General features: G+C 39.8%; 2 protein-coding genes across 2 annotated transcripts; one reads left to right on the top strand and one right to left on the bottom strand.

Annotated features, from left to right (window-relative positions):
• Positions 1-4,645: 4,645 nt before the first annotated feature.
• Positions 4,646-15,951, bottom strand: LOC135475336 (uncharacterized). Its single transcript, XM_064755192.1, has 9 exons — positions 15,706-15,951; positions 14,294-14,438; positions 13,758-13,848; positions 12,877-13,052; positions 9,301-9,423; positions 8,067-8,231; positions 6,841-6,954; positions 6,147-6,227; positions 4,646-4,917 (listed from the first exon to the last, which is right to left on the bottom strand). The coding sequence occupies exons 2-9, from the start codon at positions 14,405-14,407 to the stop codon at positions 4,681-4,683; spliced, it is 1,101 nt and encodes a 366-aa protein (XP_064611262.1). The 5' UTR covers positions 14,408-14,438; positions 15,706-15,951; the 3' UTR covers positions 4,646-4,680.
• A 2,417-nt stretch (positions 15,952-18,368) lies between these two features.
• Positions 18,369-19,409, top strand: LOC135475733 (uncharacterized). Its single transcript, XM_064755668.1, has one exon. It carries the CDS (start codon positions 18,369-18,371, stop codon positions 19,407-19,409), a length of 1,041 nt encoding a protein of 346 aa, XP_064611738.1.
• The last annotated feature ends 6,927 nt before the right edge of the window (positions 19,410-26,336 follow it).

Below are 26,336 nucleotides of genomic sequence, written 5' to 3'. Positions count from 1 at the left end.
CATGTTTCGACCCAAACTGTCTGTATTAAAGAGAGATGGCTTGTTCGAAATACACGACAGTTTAGCCGCACAAAAAAGTAACCAAAACCAGCAGATTTTATTTTACAAGAATTTATTAGGTTTAACCAGAACAGATAACAAGACTTTTACAAATATTAAAGTGCCTAAGTTTAACAACAAAGGATAGCAGTATCTATACAAATACTAAAGTACTTACATGTACAACGGTGTCAAGTCCAAACGGACGCATATATTCCACAATGCGGAAAACCATGCAGGCATAAATGCTTAAATAAGAGGGAAAATCCACAGTATAACTGAGTGTATGACGAAATATACACAAAATTCCACAGACAGTGTCCGTGTACTAATAAGCACTGTGTACACAAGAGCACAAATTAAATATACAAGTTCAGACTGAACAAGTGCTCGGTGGAGATATGATATAACAAAGCTAGAGGCTATAAAGACACCAAAATTCAGCATAAAAGGCCTACTAAAGTAACACACAGCGAAAGCATCCAAAACTCTCAATAATTCTCCTTTCTCCTCTTTTGACCTGCTTTCATAGGTCTTATATAGACTGGTAGAATTGTCTAGAATAAGAAAATTCTTGAACACTTGTTGTAAACAAACAGGCCCCGAACTGATCGTATTCTGGAACATTCTAAGGTAAAGGCAGACAGCAGGCCCTGAACTCAGCATATGTAAACAGTGGCAAGCTAAATTTAGAAGCTGACGACAGTTGTGCACATAACACATAGGAAACATAAAAGACAGCGGCAACCGTCCATGACAAAGTGGTGCACCTGTGGTGCATCTTTGGAAAGGTATCTGACCAAGTTTCTCGTCTCGTCCAAAACCTATACCACATTGTTCGTTTTCATTGCTCGGCATGTCATTTTTCATTTTTCGTCAATACCAACACATTTCCCCTACCAATGAGAACAACACTTGAGAGTCTAAATGAGTTCTTCGCAAACCCACCATCAGTAATTCGTAATATAACACAGAGAGCAGATATTTTGTGGTCGTGTTTTGTCAGGTAAACATCATCATCGTGAGGACTTCAGGCGCCATGATGACCAGAGTATGGAGAGCAATTGTCACCTTACTGTGCGTCTTCTTGGCACTGTCAGTCGCCAGATTTGTGGGTAAGATCTCCTTACACACTGCGTGTACCTCACATTTATGTCGTAGATAAAGTGTACCTCCCGTGTATATAGATATAGAGCCTACATAGAGTCTACCTCACATGTCTGACGTAAATAAAGTGTATCTCACATCTATGTCGTAAATAAAATTTACTTCACGTATTTGGCATAAATTAAGCGCAGCTCACATGTTTGGCGTAAATAAAGGGTTCCTCACTTGTATGTCGGAAGTAAAATCCACCTCACCTGTATGACGTAAATAAAATGTAAATTACAACTATGTCGTCAATCAAATGTACCTCACGTGCTTGACGTAAATAAAGTGTACATGACATGTATGTCGTAAATCAAGTGTACCTCATGTGTATATCGAAAATCAAGTGTACCTGTAGTGTGTTGTGAAGAAAGTGTGCATTAAGCGAGTATGTCATTGAAAATATCCCTGAATATTTGATTATTTATTCTTCAATCCAATCCTAACGTAGAGTTATGAATCGGCATTCTTGCATTATACTTTTCAGTCTTGATCAGTATAATCGTTCTGGTCAGTTCGTTGTCGGCGCTTTGTCAATACGTTCTGATTAGATGTCGAGCCTGGTGTGTTTTGAGCAGCGTTCCAGTAGATTGTTACGTAAGATGCTGTAACGATATATCAAAATATTGTTGTGAGCGACGTTAACCCGACTAAAAAAGAACAAACGTCTTATCATTATGATCTTTTTTAACATACATGTATGTCGGGTTCATAAATTATTCCTTTTCCCCTGTTTTCTTTCAGATTATTCCGATGAAGATATTGACAGACCGTGAGTTATTTGGGAAAAATTTTTTAAGGCCTCAGGGGTCTCAGGGGTCTCAGGGGCCTACAATAGTTAGCATGCTATAGCAACACAATATAAGCCAGGGTCCTCTCACCAATGCGGTCGCTGAGAGTTCAAGTCCAGTCCTTGCTGTCTTCCTCTCTCCGGTCGTACGTGGGAAGGTGTGGCCCCATCCTGCGGATGAACCTGGGTGTCTGCCCGGTTTCCTCCCATCATGATACAATTAAATTTTAGATTTCATCATTCGCTGTGGTAAACTGCTTCGTTCCGATTTGCTACTTAAATGGCTTCAAACATCGCTTATGCCTAGTGTAAATCCAATGTCAAATAACAGCATCCTGTTCTTCTTGATATGAAATAATGTGGTTACAATATGAAAGCGAGGCTAAGACCCAAGACATGACAAGGAAAATAAAACAGGGTGTTTTCAACCATCAACCAGAAATGGCCCAGCCCTCCCATGTGTGCACGTTAGAAACTGCTGGACACAGCACAAGGACAGTGCGAACGCGCCAGTCCTTCTGTTACAAAGTACTGGCTATAACAGAGGAGTGTTGAGAAGCCAGCCCTACCGATACCAAGCATTGGCTATAACACATTTGTGGTGAGAACGCAAGTTGTTCTGATTCAAACCACTGGCTATGATATATGCACTTTGTAGTGGTTAAAAAATGTTGAATAAAAAACAGACATATCTGTTCACTGAAACAAGTGTAAATATTCAAACAAAAATCTTTCTTTCAGATACAAAAGAGATTTCTGGGGAAATTCGTTACGGATGATGGAAAGCTCTCGGAGCCCATGCGCATCACGTCGTTGTTACCGTTACCAGGACTGTTGCCATGGTTTCACTTGCACAAGGTACGAGTCCCACGAATATCTGAATTCGTTTTCCCGGGGTCCAACAGGAAGATGCAAACGGATTTATGACAGTAATTATTTCCATTTTCAGTGAAAAAAATATCTCTCGATGGAAATTCGCTTCAGCGACAATTCTGCCCATTTCTGCTCCCGTCATTGTCTGACACAAGTTTCTGATCATTTCATTGGTGTGTGTTATTATTGTCAACGAAAACTTATTACGATAAGCTTAGTTACCCTTCTTGTATTCTGGAGCAAAATGTGTTTCATTTAAGAACATCTGTAATTTCAATGTTTAATAAATGTTACGTAGATTTTACGATCTTGGCCGTTGATAAGGTAAGAATATTTAGTTTCTAAAATGTTTCAAATGTCTGTTCATGTTCTGCTATATACAACGGTATGGAACAGCTTGTATCCACGAACGTTCTTGTTATGAAAGAGATCATAGGCAATTCGCCACAAGGAACGTATCTTAAACCATTAAAAATACTGACATCGAACTGTTGATTCACGTGTGGATTCTCGATCCAGTTGGTATCTTTAGTAGTTTTGATAGATGATGATAAGGAGACGGAAATCCTTTCAAAATCGATGCATTCTCAGGCCATGTCTTTAAATAAGGTAGCGTATTTAAGAAGAATAATCAACCATTGTATAAATTTACATAATAACCGGAATTCATGGTCTTCATTCTTTGATCTGAGTTCATAAAACTTATTCTTTTTGAAGAAAAATAAACAAACTGTATTTTAATGCCATTTAAATCGGAATAATTAGAACTGATATCTTGACTGACGGATAGATTCAGACATTGATGTATTCAAATAATCGTTTACTCACTGGATCCATCCGAGTATGAGTGTTGCCTCTCGACTACATGGTTGATTGCTCAAATTGATAAATACATGTAGTACCATGTGAAATATCCGTAAAGCATACCCGATGCAAAGTCGCATGGTATAGTGCATGTGGTTTTTTTGGTGTCAAAATAATGTGAATCTTTGTAGCGTTTCGTAACTGTCAAAATAATGTGAATCTTTGTAGCGTTTCGTAACTGTCAAAATAGTGTGAATCTTTGTACGTTTCGTAACTGTCAAAATAATGTGAATCTTTGTAGCGTTTCGTAACTGTCAAAATAATGTGAATTTGTGTAGCGTTTCGTAACTGTCAAAATAATGTGAATCTTTGTAGCGTTTCGTAACTGCCAGTGTAACTGAGCATGGTGTCACTTTTAGTATCCGTATAATGTGGCTTGGTGCATGTGTTCAGTTCTGCGTCTTGTATCGTGCTTACGACTCGTTTAACTTTCCGAATCCGCAGTATGGTTCTGAGTGAATGAATGAATGAATGAATGAATGAGGTTAAACGCCATCTTGGCGGCAGTTTAGCCATATCTTGGCGAGGTTCTTGAGCCAATCATATACACAGATAATAAAGCACCGTCTGGAGCGCTCCTATCGACTAGTAATAAGCCGTCTGTATAGGATTTAAATACCTCCGAAGTCTTAGTCAAAATTCAAAAGAGAGAATGGCTGTAAAATAGATCTTATATATTTTAATGAGGCAATGTTGTGAAAGAAAAATATTTACACTTGTACGCATTGCTCCCGTATGTTTGAGGATGACTTAAGGGTGAGGCGGAGGATTGTTCTTTGCAGTCCAGCCGTGACAAAAGGCTTTCAGTGGATTGCGAGTCTATAATTTAGCAGCCATAGCAAAGCTCCCCTTCTGTAAAGCACGTCGACAATTTCCCAGCAATTCCTGGTTACAAAGGCTTTTGCTTTAATGCATTCCGAAAGGTGTCTATTTTAAATGACTGGCGCAGACGGTGACGTCCGTGATCAATTTCCAAACCTCAGCAGCGACTTAAAACCCTCCCGCAGATGGAATTTCGAGGCTCGAAGCGGTGATTCCAGACCGCTGATCCGATTGAAACTGATAACCATTCCGCTTAATCGAATAGAAAGTCGCATCTCTAGCTGCTTCATCACCCATGGTTTGCGCCGGGCATCTCTCTTGTCATACAGGAAGTAATTCCTACGTCGCTTGCAAATGTCATCTTCTTTCCATTTCCATGGCTAGGTCATCAGAAATGTAAACTTGTTATTTTTATACATATCTGTTCTATCCGTTGAGACTTATATCTTCCAGTTCAGGAAAATAATTTCCTCGGATATGAATCAACAAAAGTCTATTATTACAGAGTGGAGCAACGACATCGAAGAATACAAGCATGAAAGAAAAGAACGATTTTGAGAAAATACGATAACATAAAATAAATTAGAGTGATGAATGACTTACTGATTCCCAAAGGTAACACACCTAATTATGTTACGATAACCACTTTTCCTCAACCAAGAAAGAAAGTGTGACAGTTTAACTATTTTAATCCATCTTAGATCGAGGAAAGTACAGGTCTTCGCGATGTTAACCAAATTAACTTAACACCGTAAAATGCAAATACTCTTTATATACACCTAGGCTTTTGTCGTTTACTGATGATTTGTATTGAAAAACAACTTTGTGTATAAGCAAAATGATCAAAAGAAGACAAGGCTCTCTCTAATTAACAAAAAGTTGGATTGTTCAGAAAATCGAAGCCATGTCCAAACCAATACTTATCTCTTCATTGCACTGATATTATATGTTTTTTACACGTATGCCGTTTTGTTCGTCAACCAGTCTAATGATATATGTACATATATCACACGAGAACTGGTGTTTTGTCATCATACAAGCAATTTTTAGATTTCTCCTGTTGTAACAGTTGCGTAATAACAAGCGGTGAGCGAGGCCCGTGTGGTCGTTTCCGCAACATCATACTCGTTGAAGGCCACGCGTCTTGTATACCAATAAAATAAGCACATAAGTAAGTTTTGGGAAAGTGGGAAAGTTCATTAGTAACTTGGCTTGGATTATACTCAGTGCAGCCCGGTTTCTTTCTTTCTAGAAAGTGACTGACATTATATAAGTGACAAACTCTTCGTGATGGTGTTAAACAACAATCAAGTAAATAGAAAATTAGATGAAAAGGAAATATTGTCGAAACTGCAGTCGGAGCATAAAACCTATGTTTTTAATTTTTTTCAGCTGAGTATTTCTGCCTAAATATGACGTATTTTCTCGTTGTTAACACAACAATGTTGTTTACATTATAGCTGTATCTTCAGCCAGATAGCGATGCAAGACAATTGGCAGCCATGTTTAATTCTGACTGTAGTTCGCGTATAGATTTATCTAATGCACTCTTTGTGTGCTCGCTAAAGCGTACATCTTTGACAATATTAATTTCCTTGTCCTTTGATACCTTGACAGGAAAGCTGCAGATTAATCCACTGGGTACCCCAAGGGAACCGTCCGAGACCAAACCCATCGAAACCCAGTTGTCCTATAAGAAGACATATATTGAACATTAAATCATTTAAGCGGTAAATAACAAAGTTAATCTATCATTTATTTTTTTATTTGATTGTTGTTTTACGCCGCACTCAAGAATATTTCACTTATACGACGGCGGCCGGCATTATGGTGGGAGGAAAACGGGCAGAACCTTTGGGAAACCCAAGACCATCTGCAGGTTGCTAACAGACCTTCCCACATACGACCGGAGAGGAAGCCATTGTGAGCTGCTGAAGTTTCCTGGCAAAACCTGAATTCTGCCGAAACAATATAAATTGTCACAAAATTTTGTTGAAAATCGTAAAGACGAAAAAAGAACAAAAACAAACCAGATAAAATCTCTAGGCATATAGATAATGGGTTATATTATTATTTACGCGATCATTTTGCATTTCGAAAATTTATGCATCTTTAAAATTATTTGGAAATGGTGAAAGCAAACTGGGTAAAGCGCAGAATAACTGTACATCATAAGTATCATTTATGTGGCACCAAATCAGTAAGCTGTACATCTGTCATGCTGACAGTATAGTATTCTGCACAGTAAAATCTTTTCATCATTAACATGGTCAGACACAGATATTTACCCCTTATGCGCTTACCCTTTCGGTTCCCAGGAACCATGCTCTCAAATGATCAATTATAGCTGCCGTTACAGAAACCACACTTGTGGACCTCGTTTTGGATATGACCTCACCTCCCCGGCTTTGGACTGCCTGAAGTGAACGGGATATGTGCTTAATAGTATCTAGGTGCCTCATCATGGCGCAACACTTAACACTACAATCTGCCCCCCCCCCCCCCCCACCCCGTGTATGATTATTGACAACAAAAAATTACAAACCAATGCAAAATGCGTCTTCGCTAACACTATGGAGGCCGTTAAATCGCACGATGGTATGATGGCACGAAGCGATGACACAATAGCACGCAGCATCGTACCATAGGTGTGGTCTACTCCGGACACCCCGGTTTCCTTCACCCATAACATACAGGTTAAAATTCTTATAAAGGAAAAAGTCTGGAGTTTGGTGTATAACATATATTAAAAAAACAAATTCCGCACTATTGTGCCATAAACACAACCACTTTTTTGCATGGCTTAATTAATTGCTTGATTCCGTCGGAAATGGCACTGGCCATGGAAAAACGGTTTCTTCGTTTAGCAAAAGTTTTCCCCCAACGTCGTATGCTTACTAAGGCACCGTGCCGAAGACAACAGACAAGACAGCCGTATACTGATCACGAGTTACTCTATAGCCATTGGGCGAGCAAAGATGTTCAAACGAAGCTTCATGCACAATAAAAGAAAAATTGTCTTTATAGGTTACATATATGGTTTATGAAGTGGGTATAATTCACAATATCCATTCCCGATTTCTTACCCGAAGAATCCATTACGCATATATGTTGGCTACACATTTCATGTCTAGTCAGTCATGTAAGGCGAAATCACACTATAGAGCTAGATTTGCAGGTCATCGGGTAGACTCGTGTTCACGTGTCATTTCTATCATTTTGAATTAAATTCACGTTGAGAAGCGGAATTTCGCATTACATGAACTATATTCCCACAATGTGTACACACATGCAATCCTGACCTGTGAAGACCTATATATGTTAATCTTATGGGGAACCTTTCCCGCCAAAATTGGGCCACGGCTATGTGATTTGTTGCCCATTCCTGCCTTCAGGGTGACGATTTGTGGGAAAGCATATTAACCATGGAATGTAGGAGAACAACAGATAGTACAGAATGGACCTTAGTCGCGTCAAAAGCCACCCCATTGGTTTACCTACGGCTAATAGAAATTCTGATTATTCTTACCTTTTGTATCATCCACTCTTCATCTTCGGATATTTTAAGTTCTAAGTCTTGTTTGCATTCAGCTTCCTTCGGCGTCACTAAACATACGGCTACATTGTCTGAGTGGTTTCCCAAAATACCGACTTTAGTGACAGCCCCTGATTTCAGTGGAGCTCGACTTCTCATCTTAAATAAAGCAATGTGTAAATCACTGTGTAAATCAATAAAACATTGTGTAAATCACTGTGTAAATCATTAAAACATTGTGTAAATCACTGTGTAATTCATTAAAACATTGTGTAAATCACTGTGTAAATCAATAAAACATTGTGTAAATCACTGTGTAAATCAATAAAATATTGTGTAAATCACCGTGTAAATCAATAAAACATTGCTCAGAACTATATTTTCAAGCTATAATGGAAATACTTATTATATAACTATATCAATAATCATATCGTTTATTTCGAGGAAGGTGCGCTGAATTTTTGCATATTATCCACCTCCATTTTAAAATTAGCTTGTGTCGCCGATATATTACCGTCCTTGGCGGCCTTATCATTAATGTTTTACAGGTCAGTTGGACATAAGAACATTTCACTTATGCGACGGTGGCCAGCATTATGGTGGGAGGAAACCGGGAAGAGCCCAGGTTAACCTACGTCCATGCGGGGGTTATTCTCAGACCTTCCCGCAATCGGCCAGAGAGGAAGCCAGCATGAGCTGGACTCACAGCGGCCGTCTTGGCGAGAGGCTACTGGGTCACTGCGCTGCGCTAGCACGCTAATCGTTTCGACCACGGAGGCCCTCAGTGGTATATCGATATACATTTTTACAAATTATACATTTTGAACATATGAATTGGTTTTAGATTCTTACCTGGATGTTTTGGTGTGTTTTTATTACCGCATTGGTTGTTTACTGGTTTAAACGTGTTCTCGCCACAATATGGCTACATCATTGCCGAAGTGGCGTAAAGCCATAATCATTCATTCATGAGTGGATTCAGCACGATGTGGAAAAAGAGAAAGGTCAGCACAGGTGCAATGCTTGGGTTTGAAAGGGAAGGGAAAATAGTGATAGCTGTCAGAAGTAGAAGACATTTATAAGATCAATTCACTTATTAAATTGTACATTCTAATCTTTATCGTAGGATTAAGACCAGCCCAAGGACACATTTCAGTCGGCGACAAACACGTTTGCATAATATAGGTACAGTGCTTGTCGGCATATCAGGTTATGTAACGTCCCATACCTGATACAGAGCTCGATTGTGGTCCACTTGTGTAAGGCATGTGAACCCAGAAGAGACCAAAGATGGCGCTGCTAGACGGCATACGTGCGTCATCGTGTTACAAGGGTTTGTCACAACAAGAACCTGCCAGAAAAACAGGCTTTGTTGTCATCAAAACAGAGCGAATATGTCAGGAATGATAAATTCAAAAATCCTATTATAACTTTTGAATAAAAGTTCTTACAGTTTTGTGCAAAACAGCCGAATAGGTTATTGCCTCTCTATTATCTAAAGCAGGCCCTCTGAATTTGTTTGGCAGTATGCCGTTTTACAGAATTAACATTATCTGACATGGAATGTCAGAGTATAGTCCGAATGATGATACCGGAATTAGCTGGGTCCAACTCTGGTCCTAAACAGTGAAATATTCTTGAGTACCTCCTAAAACACAACTTAAAAATATAAATAAATCTGTTCCTAAACCAGCAGCCTGGTCAGGTACCAAATGGTAAACAATATATGTGGCCTAGTCAGGTACCAAATGGATAGCAATACATGTGGCCTAGTCAGGTACCAAATGGTCATCAATATATGTGGCCTAGTCAGGTACCAAATGGTCAACAATATATGTGGCCTGGTCAGGTACCAAATGGTCAACAATATATGTGGCGTGGTCAGGTACCAAATGGTCAGCAATATATGTGGCCTAGTCAGGTACCAAATGGTCAACAATATATGTCGCCTAGTCAGGTACCAAATGGTCATCAATATATGTGGCCTAGTCAGGTACCAAATGGTCAACAATATATGTGGCCTAGTCAGGTACCAAATGGTCAACAATATATGTGGCGTGGTCAGGTACCAAATGGTCAGCAATATATGTGTCCTAGTCAGGTACCAAATGGTCAACAATATATGTGGCCTAGTCAGGTACCAAATGGTCAGCATTACATGTGGCCTGGTCAGGTACCAAATGGTCAACAATATATGTGGCGTGGTCAGGTACCAAATGGTTACCAATACATGTGGCCTAGTCAGGTACCAAATGGTCAGCAATACATGTGGCGTGGTCAGGTACCAAATGGTCAGCAATACATGTGACCTGGTCAGGTACCAAATGGTCAGCAATACATGTGGCCCAGTCAGGTACCAAATGGTCATCAATACATGCGACCTAGTCAGGTACCACATGGTCAACAATATATGTAGCCTGGTCAGGTACCAAATGGTCAGCAATACATGTGACCTAGTCAGGTACCAAATGGTCAACAATATATGTGGCCTGGTCAGGTACCAAATGGTCAGCAATATATGTCGCCTAGGCAGGTACCTAATGGTCAACAGTACATGTGGCCTGGCCAGGTACCAAATGGTTAGCAATACATGTGGATTGGTCAGGTACCAAATGGTTACCAATACATGTGGCCTAGTCAGGTACCAAATGGTCAGCAATACATGTGGCCTGGTCAGGCACCAAATGGTTACCAATACATGTGGCCTAGTCAGGTACCAAATGGTCAGCAATACATGTGGCCTGGTCAGGTACCAAATGGTCATCAATACATGTGGTCTGGTCAGGTACCAAATGGTCAGCAATACATGTGGCCTGGTCAGGTACCAAATGGTCAACAATATATGTGGCCTAGTCAGGTACCAAATGGTCAGCAATACATGTGGCCTAGTCAGGTACCAAATGGTCATCAATACATGTGGCCTGATCAGGTACCAAATGGTCATCAATACATGTGGCGCGGTCAGGTACCAAATGGTTACCAATACATGTGGCGTGGTCAGGTACCAAATGGTCAGCAATACATGTGGCGTGGTCAGGTACCAAATGGTTACCAATACATGTGGCCTAGTCAGGTGCCAAATGGTCAGCAATACATGTGGCCTGATCAGGTACCAAATGGTCAACAATATATGTGGCCTGGTCAGGTACCAAATGGTCATCAATACATGTGGCCTGGTCAGGTACCAAATGGTCATCAATACATGTGGCCTGGTCAGGTACCACATGGTCATCAATACATGTGGCCTGGCCAGGTACCAAATGGTCATCAATATATGTCGCCTGGTCAGGTACCAAATGGTCAGCAATATATGTGGCCTGGTCAGGTACCAAATGGTCATCAATACATGTGGCCTGGTCAGGTATCAAATGGTCAACAATATATGTGGCCTGGTCAGGTACCAAATGGTTAGCAATACATGTGGCCTGGTCAGGTACCAAATGGTCAACAATATATGTGGCGTGGTCAGGTACCAAATGGTCAGCAAAACATGTGGCCTGGTCAGGTACCAAATGGTCATCAATACATGTGGCCTGGTCAGGTACCAAATGGTCAGCAATACATGTGGCCTAGTCAGGTACCAAATGGTTAGCAATATATGTGACCTGGTCAGGTACCAAATGGTCAGCAAAACATGTGGCCTGATCAGGTACCAAATGGTTAGCAATGCATGTGACCTGGTCAGGTACCAAATGGTCAGCAATCCATGTGGCCTGGTCAGGTACCAAATGGTCAGCAATACATGTGACCTGGTCAGGTACCAAATGGTCAACGATCATCAACAATTAAAATATTCTTTGCAAACGGCGTTCAAGGACAAACATAGTAAGGTAATAGTCATGGAAGTTAAAGCCCTGGGTTGTTATAAGAAACAATTTTTTATTTATGCAGCTAATTAAATGATGTGTATGTAAGCAATAGGCACCAGTGTAACATCCAGACAATAAAGGGGAATTGGTTGTCCATAGCACTTTACTGTATGTGTTAATTGTGCATGAATGCAGTGTCACTAATATCACTAAAATGAAGTACTGTTTCAGCCTAGAATCACATATTTTTTAAAAATCTCGAATCTTCGGTTTTAGAAAACCCCATGGTGCACCATTCTGATCAAGCACTCTTTCCGTTCGTTCCGTTTCCAGGTTAAATTAGTGACTGTCATTGCCTACATGATATAACCAGGAAGTGGCAATTGTCCAAACACGTTTTAGAACTTAAGTCCAGTGTTTACGATAGACCAGACTAAAGTTTCATTTGCATTGTTAGAGGATGAAACTAGAGCTTAATATTCGAGCTCAAATGGCTCCAGAAACACGTCCTTGCTGCTGAGAACTTCATTTTCATTTGGCAATCTCTTTAAACTTGTTCATGGTAATTATTAATGGTTAGTGATCAGTTATTAGGCGCACTCATGGGCTCTGATGAATTATTCCTCATTTTTCATTTCTTTAGCTTAAAACCTTTTGGCAAACTAGACAGAAACAGCAATCCCACTGTGATGAAATCTAATGTGGGTTTGCGTATATGGTTTACTTTGAACTTAAAATGACGTGATGGTTTCTCTCGAAAATAGGTCTTTCCGGGTTTAACCGCCGGTATTCTATATCATTTTGTTGGGTTGCTTTGGCCTTAAAATTGTCAAATGCCGACATGCGATGAGCTGCCTTACTGAAACACCATACATGACGCCTGAGTGGATTCCAGAACAATCCTGTAAAATGTAAGGGATGTCTAACATCGGGATTGACACCAGAAAACGTCACCGACAGTCTCACCTTTTGGGTGAAACAAAAGGTAACCTCACCTTGGCCGATGGCTTCGCGTAGCGTTGCAATGCTTTACCATGACTATGAATTATTGGTACATTCAGGGCTAATAAATCTCTCCGTATCTTCGCCTCGCCTCGCCCAACAGACGCTAACAAAATGGCGACGTCGATGTCAGTAAAGGCTTCCGCGACGCTCAGAGTGGCCAACGTTCCTGAAATATAGGTGGTGTGTGTGAAACAACCAAAACATTATACAATTAATCACTTCCCATAAAGTATAACTCATTGAAAATAGATATCAAATAACGAAATTCTGAGGCTGAATGAACCGTCCAGAAGGAAGTTGGAGTATTGAAGACCATCTTTATGCAGCCAATAAATAGGGTCATAAGTCAGTTGCTGGCAGTTTGATGAAGCCAGATGCACATCATCTGTGCCATTAGAAGATCATCCACATGACCATTGAGTGGATTGTTAAACCTCCCATTGTCTCATGTCGCAGGAAACACGCCTGTACACGTAGGCCTATTCTCAATTGGCCCTCTGCCTTCAAGACTTAATTACATGTAATATTTACGTCAGGTTACTACGTCAGAAAATCTTCAGCCCCAGATCTCAGGAACTAAAAAGACTGAACGTTGCTAATGAAAAGCTAAATGTGGAACTCGCATGATAGTTCTTCCGTGCTTTTGAAAAATCGGTCAAAAGCTACGTATCCTTTTGTTCATTTCTGCACTACGTCACACGATTGGGTGCAGGTGTGCTAAAAGAAAAAAAATTAAGCAGCCTTTTTGACTGTAATCTGGATCTCTTCAGATCTCGTTAGCCGGCACATGTATAAGTAGTCCATGGCCAAAGTCATCCATGGTCTGTGCGTAAAATTTTAGCCGCGGAGTACTACGCTTGTTCTCGGTTACCATGATGTAAGGGGAAAATACAGTCCTCAATTTCCATGACCAATCCCTGAAGCCCATTTGGATTTCTGCTCAGCAAGTGCAAGATGATTGGCTGAAATTTTCAGAACAATCAATAATTATATGACTAGGATACTAACAAATGCAGACTGAGTAGAAAAAATGTTGAAAGCTTGCAGCCTCCACTTAAACTTGATTAATACATTTGTAGAAATACAAAGCAAAATGTAGAATAAAACGTCAAAACGTTATGTTCTCCGTGAGAAGGTCTTCCAGCAACCTGTGGATGGTCGTAGGTTTCCTCGGGGCTCTCACGGTTGCCTCCCACCATAATGCTGGCCGCCATTCTATAAGCGACATATCACGTAAAACATCAAACAAATTAATAAATAAATAAAATAAGAAGTTATAATGATCTCTTAACTTCCTTACAGAAAGTCACGGTCTTTTTAGAGGCAACTGATTCGATCAGAGAATAACTTGTTGTTTGAGCACTCACAAATTACAGCCATTTTGAGTAATAAATATATTGGGTATACCTGGTCTCGTCCAAACGCTGAGCCTGAAAGTAAGTGTGGTACAAGGTTGTAAGCGATCTTTCCATTGGCTCCAGTCACAAGCACTTTAATTGGGGTTCGCAGATTCATTTCCATGCTACTCTATAATTATACGTCTGTGGTGAGCCTACAAAACGCAAAGAACATACAAACAAAAAATCGTGTTTCATCTGACTTACTTCATTTTAGTGGGACTTTTTGTGCCCGTGACATTTCTTACGTGAAAAACACACTCACAAACACACACGCACACAAGCGCACGCACATATATCTTCAGTTTACTTAGATATTGTTCCTCCCACCATAATGCTGGCCGCCGTCGTATAAGTGAAATATTCTTGAGTACGACGTAAAACATCAACCAAATAAATAAATGAATACTTAGGAATTTGCAGAACACGAAATTTATCCATCAGTTTCTATTCTTCAATGGCCTTTAGTCTGATAAGTACTGACCTCTATTATTTAGGTCACAAGGTTTTTTGTTAAGTACATGAGAGCCGCTAACAGATATTTAAACAGTTCACTATGAATATCTTAGTGTTGTTAACCCTGTGGATTTACCAAGTAATATTTTGATCAAACAGATATCCTTACCTCTCTTCTTTCTAAGCTAAAGCAGCATCACACCCCTCAGACACCCATTTTATCTTCTAAACTAGTTATCAATGTGACAAAAGCTAAAGTAGCTCTCCTACTAGGCAGATTTATCTCAAGACTAGTGGCCGACTTAGTCGTGACAAAAATCTGGAAAACTCCTGTTGTTGTCGTGTATAGTCCTACTGCAGTCCTGTTTAATCGGGGGTTAGCCTTGGTTGGTCGGGGATAAAAGAGAACCTAGGTACGAGCAAAGTAAGAGTGTAGTAGAATAGGAACGACCTGTACGACTGCTCCACGAGTAGTAGGCCCTGAACATTTTCACTTGCACTTTATTTCTTTTATTTCTTCTGCGGAAATTCCCCTTCCTTCTTAGAGCCATTTTTAAGACTGAATGATAAATTCAGTTCACTCCCCTTTTAAAGGTAAACGTCTGATTACGTGATAAAGAGATTTTATGACCGACACACGAGTAACGTACAACAACAGTAGGACATGAGGACGACAACAATACGACTAATCCATCAGTATTAAACGAGTATACAGGAGTGGTACAGCTTTACTACAACAATGTCACGACTGTTCTAGGACTAACTTACGAGTCTAAAGCAAGCTTCCACCGATCGAGAAACGATTTCGACAATACGACTGTACTACGACAACAGTAGAACTGCGGCACGACTTGTACCACAGAGTCCCGAAAACAACGACTGCTTTACGATTACACCACGATATATTTAACACTTTGCACGAGCACTGAAAATTTTCAATATGTTCAAAAGAAAAAGCCGACTCACCAGGATTGGGCCAGATCAGAACGACTTCGCCAGAACAAAGTCAAGACAACTCCACGACCTTTCGCCGACAACGTCCGAGTCTCCCCAACATTTCGCGAATTTAACACGTGACGCACTCGGCACAAAAAAATTGGCCGAGCTCGGCTCCATGCGAGAGCCCCTTAACCTCCTTGCAGCTAGCACGCCAACACTTGCGGTGATTCACAATAGACAAATATTATTATCCTAATAGACAAAAGACCCTTGTTTTTTTCTTCTATTATAGGCCCATATGAACGATCTTATTATCGTGACAAATACCCTGGATATAATTCTACATGTGTTTGCTGAGGACACCACACGTTGTCATCATCACATGAGAAGCCAGTGTGTATATCTCATCACAAGACCCTTCTGTCTTTAGTAGGCTTTAGTGTGTGTGTGTGTGGGGGGGGGGGGGGGAGCTGAAAACACAGAACGGCAATCATAACTATCTCCTCAACGCATACTGGATGTAAGGCTCAGCTCATGGGTGTTGTTTCACGCTATCTATGTGTATGTGAGACACACTGGACGTAAAGCTCAAATGATGAGTGTTGTGTCACGTTTTCTATGTATGTGTGAGACACATTGGATATAAGACTTAACTGATGAGCGTTGTGTCAAGTTGTCAATGTATGTGTGAGACATATTGGATGTAAGGCTTAACTGATGAGTGTTGTGTCACGTTATCAATGTATGTGTGAGACATAGTGGATGTAAGGCTTAACTGGTGACTGTTGTGTCACGTTATCTATGTATATGTGAGACACATTGTACGTAAGGCTCAACTGGTGTGTGTTGTGTCGCGTTATCTATGTATATGTGAGACACATTGGATGTAAGGCTTAACTGATGAGTGTTGTGTCACGTTATCTATGTATACGTGAGACACATTGGATGTAAGGCTTAACTGGTGAGTGTTGTGTCAATTTACTTAAGGGTGAGACATTGGATATAAAGGTCAACTGATGGGTGTTGTTTCACTTTATTTATGGGTGAGACACTGGATATAAAGGTCAACTGATAGGTGTTGCTTCACGTTATCTATGTATGTGTGAGACACATTAGATGTCTCAACTGATGAATGTTTTTTCACCTGTTGTGCAATTGTGAGACAAAGCCGAATGGCAATCATGGCCTATCTCGTCAGAGGATACTAGTATTGGATACAGGTAATTCTCAACTGATGAGTGTCGCTTGACGTTATAAATGTATGTGTGAGACAAAACAGAACGAATAGAAACATTGTTGACGTATTTGCCCCAATGAATACCTTGAACACGAAGAACGACGCGGGCATGTTCACCCGCCCCAGCACTGCTTAATATTCGTTGGCGCTTAGCTCGCTTATTTTATTTGGAGGAAGTTAGATATATATAATCACAAATCTCCATGTCTAAATCCACCCATACTTGATAAATTGCCCAGTATATTAATGTCTATGCTTTTATATGAAGAGTCCCATCAACATTTAACATACTTAATTCAAATTAATGTCAGAAACGTTCTGCGTTTCTCAATAAAATGGTGAAAGTGAAAGAAATTTTATTTTCTTTTCTCTTTTCCACATAATTTCCCATGAACTTAAAGCAGGTATATGATTTTAGAGTTAATAAAACGGAAGGATGTCTTCAGTCAAATATGTAGCCACCTACATGATGCAGCCACTACTTACACTCAGCCTGTTACATTTACACCCTTTCCTCCAACAGTAAAATAAACTCGGTCGATATATTTGTCCTGTGACATAGCCTACCCCTATTATCTATCACCTTGTTGAGCACGTGGTATATCATATATACGACCCTTTAACCTTTATCATCTGTACCTTCCCCACCCACAAAACTGATAATCTCATATTCTTATATACAAAGGACACTAACGCTTAGATACGTGTAAAACTTAAATGTATAACACATAATAAGGATTATGTCAATATTATCGAGAGATGTCGCAATTTTATTGTGATGTTAACGTACATCTATAAGTGTGTATCTGGCTAGTACCATTACCATTTGTGAAAACGTTTCACAAAATTATGTTATTGCTGATGTTGTATGGGTACAACGACACGCATGCGTATAAATGTGTACGGAATGAACATTATTATCATACTCCTTACAGCGCGCGCATCTCTCCCTATGTTCGCTCTATATCACTGCCACCACGTGTAAATTTTGTACAGAAATATGTCAGAAATGTCTAAACTTTTATTTTTATTGATTCTTTATATCCAAAGAATTTTTTTAACATGATCCTAACGATCACCTGGCACATTTATTGACGAATGCTAGTTATGCCCACCAATAGGGCACAGGCTCCAAAGGTCAAGCATCTCTAGTGGTGGCAGTGATGTAAAGCGAACGTAGGTAACCGGCACATGCTCTGTAAAGAGTAGGCATTATAATTTGGGCTAAGCACATAGGGTGTTAACTGTATAGGTTATCAGGTTCTCGAGTCAAAGTTCAGAGGAATGATATGTCTATCATGTCATACATAATGAATTAACAAAAAGAAGGGAGAGGACGTACAGGTTTACTTAGAGCTGACTGCTGTTAACCATACACTGGCATCAACATCATCCTTCTAAACAACCAAGAAATTTCTCTAGTGGTTTAAATTTACACTTTATGCAATATAACATGTCTATTAGCTACATATCACGCGAGCGTTTCCAACTGGTACGAGACGAAGACGCTCACCGTAGGGCTGCCCTGGCGATCACCAAGGCCCAGGGGTTAATCATCATGGCAGGTGCCGGACTGGGGGCAGATTCCGGGATCCCCACCTACCGGACAAACGAGGATTTCTGGATAGCACATCCGGAACTCAAGGATATCGGACGTGGAATACCGGAGATGAGTAACAGTGAGTTATTTCGGGAGGATCCTAGTTTGGCCTGGGGTTTCATAGCCACTCGACTAAAGCTATATCGTTCTTCAGCTCCTCATAAAGGATACCTTCTTCTCAGAAAATGGTCAGACGCCATGGAATGTGGCTACTTTGTCTTTACCAGTAATGTAGACCGCCATTTTATCCGTGCTGGATTCGCACCAGACAGAGTCGTAGAGAGGCATGGTAGTTTAGAGTTCCTCCAGTGCCAGGATGCAAGACAGAGCTCCGAGGTTTTGTCAACTCCGTCAGATTTTGATATTCGTTTAGATCCCGACAGCTTAAGAGCTTTCCCGCCATTCCCGTCAGTACTGGTTCAGCGTTCCACAGAAAACTGCCAACATCCCCCTCTGTTGGCGACGAAAATTGTAATAAAACATAAAAGCGATGCCACAGTGAGAAACTTTGCAGAATGTCAACATTGCGTTTCCACAACCCTGCCGGCTAGACCAAACATCAGGCTGTTTAATGACGATCATTGGATAAGTGAACACATTCTAGATATGGAGGGCAAATTTCACCGATTTGTAAAAGACAATTTGGCGTGTCGGCTAAAAAAGTTTGTCGTGATTGAAATCGGAGTCGGTGTTACCGTCGACACTGTTAGACCTACTACTGACAAACTGGCTGAGAATTACAAAGATCTATGCACACTGGTAAGGATAAACCCAATTGAGCCGGAAGTACCAGATAATAGGAAACATATTTCACTACGCATGACTGCACTTGAGGCTTTGGAACAAATTGACAAATACATCAATGAAGCAAATTTAATTCCCGGTACCTCATGAGACATATGCTGAAAGAAATTACTTTATCGGTCTTTATTGCTCGTGTCATGCAGCAACTTGAAAAATATAATTACCTGCCCCGTATTATCTTGTTGAGATAACACGTATTTTCTGAGAGGACTGAATAAGTGGGTGGTTGGGTTCCAGTTGAATTTACTGTTGTTTTTGTTCCGAGTAGTTTCTTACCAGCTTGTCTACAAGACATCGTCAATAAGTCAGGAATGAACAAACACACTACACAGCTCAGGTCCGAATTACTTTAAGCAAGAAAGATTTCACATTGCTTCTTAAGAGATTGATTTTCTGCGAGCATGTGCTATACCAGAAAATTCAATTAAACGCATATGGACAAGCTTTAAGTGGAAGTACGTAAGTCCTTTTTAGTGAATTACGAAGTTCTTGCGGTGACCCAATCATTTGCATGCTGTTTATTTTCGATGAGAAAATGTGACTTTCAGGGTAACGTAATCTTGCAAGGGCATTTTGTTCTCATTAACAAAAGAGAATACATGAAGAATTTTCCGAATTGGGAATAAAAAGCGTCGTTAAAATTATGTATGTATCTACGTATGTATGTATGTATGTATGTATGTATGTATGTATGTATGTATGTATGTATGTATGTATGAGTCTTACGTTGCATGAAACAATTTTTCAGTCATGTGACGGCTATGAGTCATTCGGTTTCTGTACATATAGGCCTTCTGTGTCTTCCTGTGGCAGAGCGGAGTAGGGTTCATCAGTGTACCTCCACGCTGAGACTGCTCCACGCTGGGACTAGTTACCGCCAACATCAAACCAAATACCTGTAAATCGCTCGTTCATTATTTTTTTTATAATCCGTGGTTTATTATAAAGTGTGCCAAGCAGTTTTTGGTGTTTCTAACGCTTTTTTTAATGCTAAGGAGGTCTCTTATCAAGGTACAAGTCTTCTGCGCTGTTTCTGGCCTGTGTCTCCCAGCTGTGTATGTGTAGTGTAGACTTGACGCGCGCAGTTTGTACACAAGCTGGCAGTAGTAAAACTCTAGCTATACGCTAGTCCCCAAACACGAGCTAAGCTACAAGTGGGCCTTTTTGAGAAAAAATAAAATCTTGGAAACATGATCAATTTAACCGTGGACTACAATATTATGGAAATATGTAGTAGGCCTGTCTGTGGACGAGACGGTTTACATGCAGTAGGCCCTCCAACCGCGCATGGATATGGTTACAGCCAATATAAGTTACAAACACAAGCGAAATATTAATGTCAGTATCATAATTCACGGTGGAGAGTGATTAATGTTTACCAAACCATGAAAAGTTAGAAATTAAATATAGTAAAGTTAAAGATATAAACTCTCACAAAACCCAATTTTTGATCAGTGATCAGTTTTTTGGTACCCGGGTATCGTAAACATCATTAAAAAAAAAACAAATACTTAACCTACCTACCGTTAATGTTCAGCTCATTATGTATATGTGTTATTATATTAAGCCGATATGCTTCCCTTCGGCTGCTGAAATTTTTCCTGCAGTTCCTTTTCTGTGTTAGATAGAGTATGCATGATATATATGAAGACTAAGGTTTCTATGAAAGGGTTGGTTTTTATTTCTTATTATGCGGTTTAGTTTGTGTACTTTAAGATATTAAAGTACAAAAAAAGCGACGCAGCTTTGCTCTTGGGACGTTTCGGACGCTTAAATTACAGTTTTCTAAATTGCCCAAGGGTCAGTCCATAAATAAAGTAATCTGCAGTGGTCATGTGAACAGTGATAACTTTCAAACAAATGTGTGTGGAAAAGAGCCCGAATTAAGGGTGGGGGTGAAATAGAGGGATGGTTAAAAAAAACATTAAATATGCCTCAAAAAAAGATTTTCTTTTAAATTGTTTTTGGTATAACTGTTCCCTTACAGCCATATTTTCCGTTTTGGAGTTCTCTTTCATGTATCCTTTGACAATGTTAAATTCGCCATACAATAATAATGCAGCATATGATGGACGGTATTTCAATTCAGCTCATCACTGTAACAAGCTTAATATATCCTGAATTGCTGTTGGTAATTAAATTTGCGTTTAAAAATTATTCAGCATGGAGGACATTGGCTTTATATCCGTTTATATTCGTCCAAGCTGGCTTCTTCTCCGATCGTACGTGGGAATGTGTGTTAGCAACCTGCGGATGGCCCTGGGTTTCCGCCGGGCTTTTCCCGCTGTCCTCACACCTTTAGTGAAAAATTCTTGAGTACGCCATAAAACACCAATGAAATAAATCAAATAATAATATGTAATAAATTCAGTTTTATTCTGTCGACAAAAGTTTTCTCAAAATATCCTCTACTCTCAATGTGTCACTTACACAATGGCGACCAGCATTGTGGTGGGAGGAAACCACGCAGAGCCCAGGGGAAACACACAACCATCCGCAGGTTGCTGCCAGACGTAGTCTACGGCCGGAGGAATCCAACATGGGCTCGACTTGAACTCACAGCGACCATATTTGTGAGAGGATGTTGTGTTCCATATAATAATCTGAAGGGAAAACACCGTGTTGAAAGTTAGTTCTTCTCTTTATTGGGCAGTCCAGTTTGTGAGTAAAGTGTTCAGTGCTGGCTGTCCTTATAAAGACACAGAACAGTTGTCAACCACGTCGTGTCCCTTCAGGTTACGCTTGTGTTTTGTTCCCTTTGGTGACCTAATCTCTAATCACCGTCTGATTAGACATGGTAACCACAGGACTACTGATTATATACATGTAATACCTAACTGATACCACAATTTCCCATGTTCCTATGAATATAGAATCATACAATAATTCTTTACGTCAATATTTTTATGTAATACCTTACCGATACTGATATGTGCATGCACACTTATTTCATATGTGCATATGGATTTAAAATCATACAATAATTCTTTACATTAATATAAGAATATAATTCACATGGGCACACTCCGATAACAATTGTCCTTATATGCATGTACAATACAACATTACCTCCTCTGCTAAAGTAATTTGCTCCTTCAAATTAACAAGGCAATCAATACGTACATGAAAAAAATATGCCTAGAGCCATGTAAGATTTAACTGATTTGGAATATTAAGAAGCTTAGCTGACATGTGGGATAGTGTCTGATTGCTTACAAATGTCAAAACTGGGGGAGGGAGGAGGGGGAACATTTGAGTACCGAGAGGTGACGTTAACCCAGCATGGGATAAAAGGAAACGTTCACATGGCATTTGTGCTTTATTTCCTAGTTTTTTGTAGATGTCATTCCTGCGGAAAGACTAAATTTGGATACCAGTAAACCAATGACGATGAGCAGCATACGAACAACACCAAATATTCCACGAAAGAAAAAGGAAAAACGGGTCAAGGCATGTAAAATGGGCTAGGGAAAGTAATATACACCATAAAGGATGATCGGTCCTGAGAGCACTGCGACACAATGTGTCGAGTGGTGTATGTTACGGAGTGTCGGAGCGATAGTGACAAGGGGATTATAAGACATCCATGAACTGATTTATCATTGAATGATTACGCAGGCTTCCAAATAATTACATGAAGTATTTTAGCCTGTCAGGCCGACGCCTCTGACGATTTTGACACATGAAATTCTTGCCTAAAGGGATTTTGCTACCCGGTGGTTCCATGTAGGGTTTGAGCCGTTGAGCATTAATTAATGACTTGATAAGAGAATCATCACAACATTTCCGTAACTGGTATGTGTGATTCGGGAATGCTTTAGTAATGTTGCCAATTTTTGATGTTCTTCGATTTTGTGAAATGCGCAGTATTGACCGAACATTTCAAGCCAGTTTTTAGCACATTGTGATCCATCGCCACGAAATCTATTCAAAGAAATACAAGCTCCTGGCATTCTGCGTTGTCGTCGCGCTTCTGGAGCTGGTTGCTGATTTAATCCATGTCGTTGTTGCACAATTTTGTTGTTCCGTACCACTATAGGACCGAAGTTCAGAGGTGTAATTCCTTGTTTTGACGTCAGAGGTCCAGATATTTTAGGGTTCTCCACCAGTGGTTGTGTTCCATATAATAATCCGAAGGGAAAACACCGTGTTGAAAGTTAGTTCTTCTCTTTATTGGGCAGTCCAGTTTGTGAGTAAAGTGTTCAGTGCTGGCTGTCCTTATAAAGACACAGAACAGTTGTCAACCACGTCGTGTCCCTTCAGGTTACGCTTGTGTTTTGTTCCCTTTGGTGACCTAGTCTCTAATCACCGTCTGATTAGACATGGTAACCACAGGACTACTGATTATTAAACAAACCCAAATTAAGGCGAGTCCTGCAGGCTTGAACTGATTTCAACAATGTACCTAATAAATCAATATTAATAAGTCTTACGCATTTAGCATGAATAATAAAATAATACACACTTATTACTACATCTTAACTGTTAAAAATAAGACCGTATTGGTATATAAAAATACACAATTAATTCATATGTGTACACCCACTTAATACGCATATGAACATACAATAATTCTTTACTTTAATATATTCATGTAATACCTAACTGATACCACAATTTAATCACATGTTCCTATGAATATAGAATCATACAATAATTCTTTACGTCAATATTTTTATGTAATACCTTACCGATAACGATATGTGCATGCACACTTATTTCATATGTGCATATGGATTTAAAATCATACAATTATTCTTTACATTAATATAAATATATAATACATAATTGGTATTCACATGGACACACCCCGATAACAATTGTCCTTATATACATGTACAATACAACAAGGCTCCTGGGTTATTGCGCCCCGCTGACTGAAAGACTTCCATCGGACGCTCTTTATCCCTGGCCATTTATGCCACTCATGTTGATTCTAATCCAACTCTGGATGGTTTGATCTTGGCTTCACCTCGGTTTCCATATGGGTCTCTCTACGATTTTTTGTGCCTCTAAGAATGCTAGATCCCTTCAGAGGTAACATTTTGGCTTTTTTTCACATTTTTATTCTCAATTTTATTATCATTCCTCTCGCTTAAAGATGCTTAATCAAAATTTAAATTATATAAATATCTTAAATTTGACAAAATTGTGAACCAAGGTCGTAGTGTTTTCTGGGCTGCCACTGATTGGGAAGATACTTCCTGCTAAGATTTGTCTATAAACTGAATACAACTACTTGTGAAGATAGCCCAAAGCTAAGCTGAACTATCATACAGACTTCCACGTGCACAATTTCAATACAAAAATACTATCCACCGATTCCATAAAACGCCCGAAGTGTAACGTGTCAAAGCCAGCATTGGTAAACCATCTTTCAACAATAATCCAGCCATTTAAACTTTGAATCAGACAATTCAAATCAACGTCTGCTATGTTTAGAATTGTTTTTTTTTTTCTTTTCAACTTCGGGCAAGGTCATGGGCCGCGAAAATTTTATCCCACCCAACATTCTGCTTACAGGGAATGCACCTCTTAAAAGAGAATGCTGGGCAGAATAAAATTGGTGGACAGCAAAAAAAAGTAAGGGTTTGAGCCGGGGATTTTAGAGAAATTGTCCGCTTGGAAGTTTATATGATCAAAACTCGGCGTTACGGCACTAACGTGCAGCGAAGACCTCGAAGGCAGTGTGGACCATTTTTACAGTGTATACATATGTTACCTGGAACAGCAGCCTTCATCACCCACCACAGTGCCATTGATCAGAACTTTTCAGATTTACCAACTATCTACGCTTTTATGGAGCGTTATATTTTTCTTTCAAAATTTTAGACAATTAAATGTATATTAGTCTAATTCCAGTTTGACTGCAGGCGGGGCAATTCTTGATTGAAAATAGTTGGCAAACAGATCATTTATGAAGAACAACCAGCCCCAGTTTGCAGATAGCTTGCGGGTATATATAGGCTATAAGAAAGACCAACATGTATTTTTAGAGACTTGTCCCAGTTAGGTTTTAGAGATTTGCTTTCTAGCGGTATATGTTTCAGGCATCATAGGAGCAACTGTAACATTGAATACATAATTAATGACCTATAAACGATTGCTTACTTGTTTAAGCAAAATTTAATGCATAAATACACAACAGTGTATTTTGGTTTGATGTTGGCGACAACCAGTCCCAACGTGGAGCAGTCTTAGCGTGGAGCAGTCCCAACATGGAGGTGCACTGATGGGTACTGTTCGCAAGGGCGAGTCCATGCCACCAAAGTGCTGTCAGCACTGAACTGTCAGCCGCAAGACACCAGACAGGACATCCCACCGAGTCATATTATATACTGTCTAACCTCTCATCAGTGCCAAGCACCAAGAGAGGCACAAAAAGTACACATTTTAAAATTCTTTGGTATGACCTGACCCGAGTCCAAACTCAGGTCTCAGGACTATAAGCACACGCTCCAAGCAACCATTTAACCATCGTGGTGGTGTCATTAAAATTATGAACCTCTAACGAGATGATGTTCTAAACTTTGCAGGTTTGCAAACCACTGAGTGTATACATGTACATGGAAATGGCATTTGTTCTTTACCTTCTGTTTTTCTTATTCCTTCCTATCGCTCTGAATGCTTTGTTTGGTTCCGAAATGATAAAACTGTATCTTACTGAAGTAATTTTAGTAAAAGTTTAAAACGCTGTACACGATCCCTGTGATATACAATTCCGACGTATTGGCTATCACTATGACTGATAACTGGTCAAGAGCGGAGAAAATGCCCTGGGGATCATGAAGTTTTATAGAGCTAATGATTACTTTTTTTATTTAATTGATATTTTTCCAAATATATTACAGCGGTACAACATAGGAGAAGGAATAGTGAAGGGAGCCGGAGTGCCATTGTCCTTCGCAAGGTATGTGACAATCATCTTACATAAAGCCACGAGAGCCCAATTCAAACGCATGAATTCATCGGTCAAGAGCTCCAAAGTAGCAGCGAGCCAGGGGCTGATTCCTCAAA

The sequence above is a fragment of the Liolophura sinensis genome, chromosome 9, assembly GCF_032854445.1.
Source record: "Liolophura sinensis isolate JHLJ2023 chromosome 9, CUHK_Ljap_v2, whole genome shotgun sequence".
NCBI lineage: Eukaryota > Metazoa > Mollusca > Polyplacophora > Chitonida > Chitonidae > Liolophura > Liolophura sinensis.
The sequence above is the reverse complement of the archived record's forward strand: the minus strand, read 5'-3'. Positions and strand labels throughout refer to the sequence as shown.

Excerpts from the sequence above, each read along its gene's own strand:
- LOC135475733 (XM_064755668.1), top strand. The coding sequence starts at position 18,369 with ATGTCTATTAGCTACATATCACGCGAGCGTTTCCAACTGGTACGAGAC.
- LOC135475336 (XM_064755192.1), bottom strand. The coding sequence starts at position 14,407 with ATGGAAATGAATCTGCGAACCCCAATTAAAGTGCTTGTGACTGGAGCC. Across the intron at positions 13,849-14,293 it reads CAGCGTTTGGACGAGACCAG|CCAATCATCTTGCACTTGCT; the intron begins GTATACCCAATA and ends TGAAAATTTCAG. Across the intron at positions 6,228-6,840 it reads GGTTCCTGGGAACCGAAAGG|GACAACTGGGTTTCGATGGG; the intron begins GTAAGCGCATAA and ends GTCTTCTTATAG.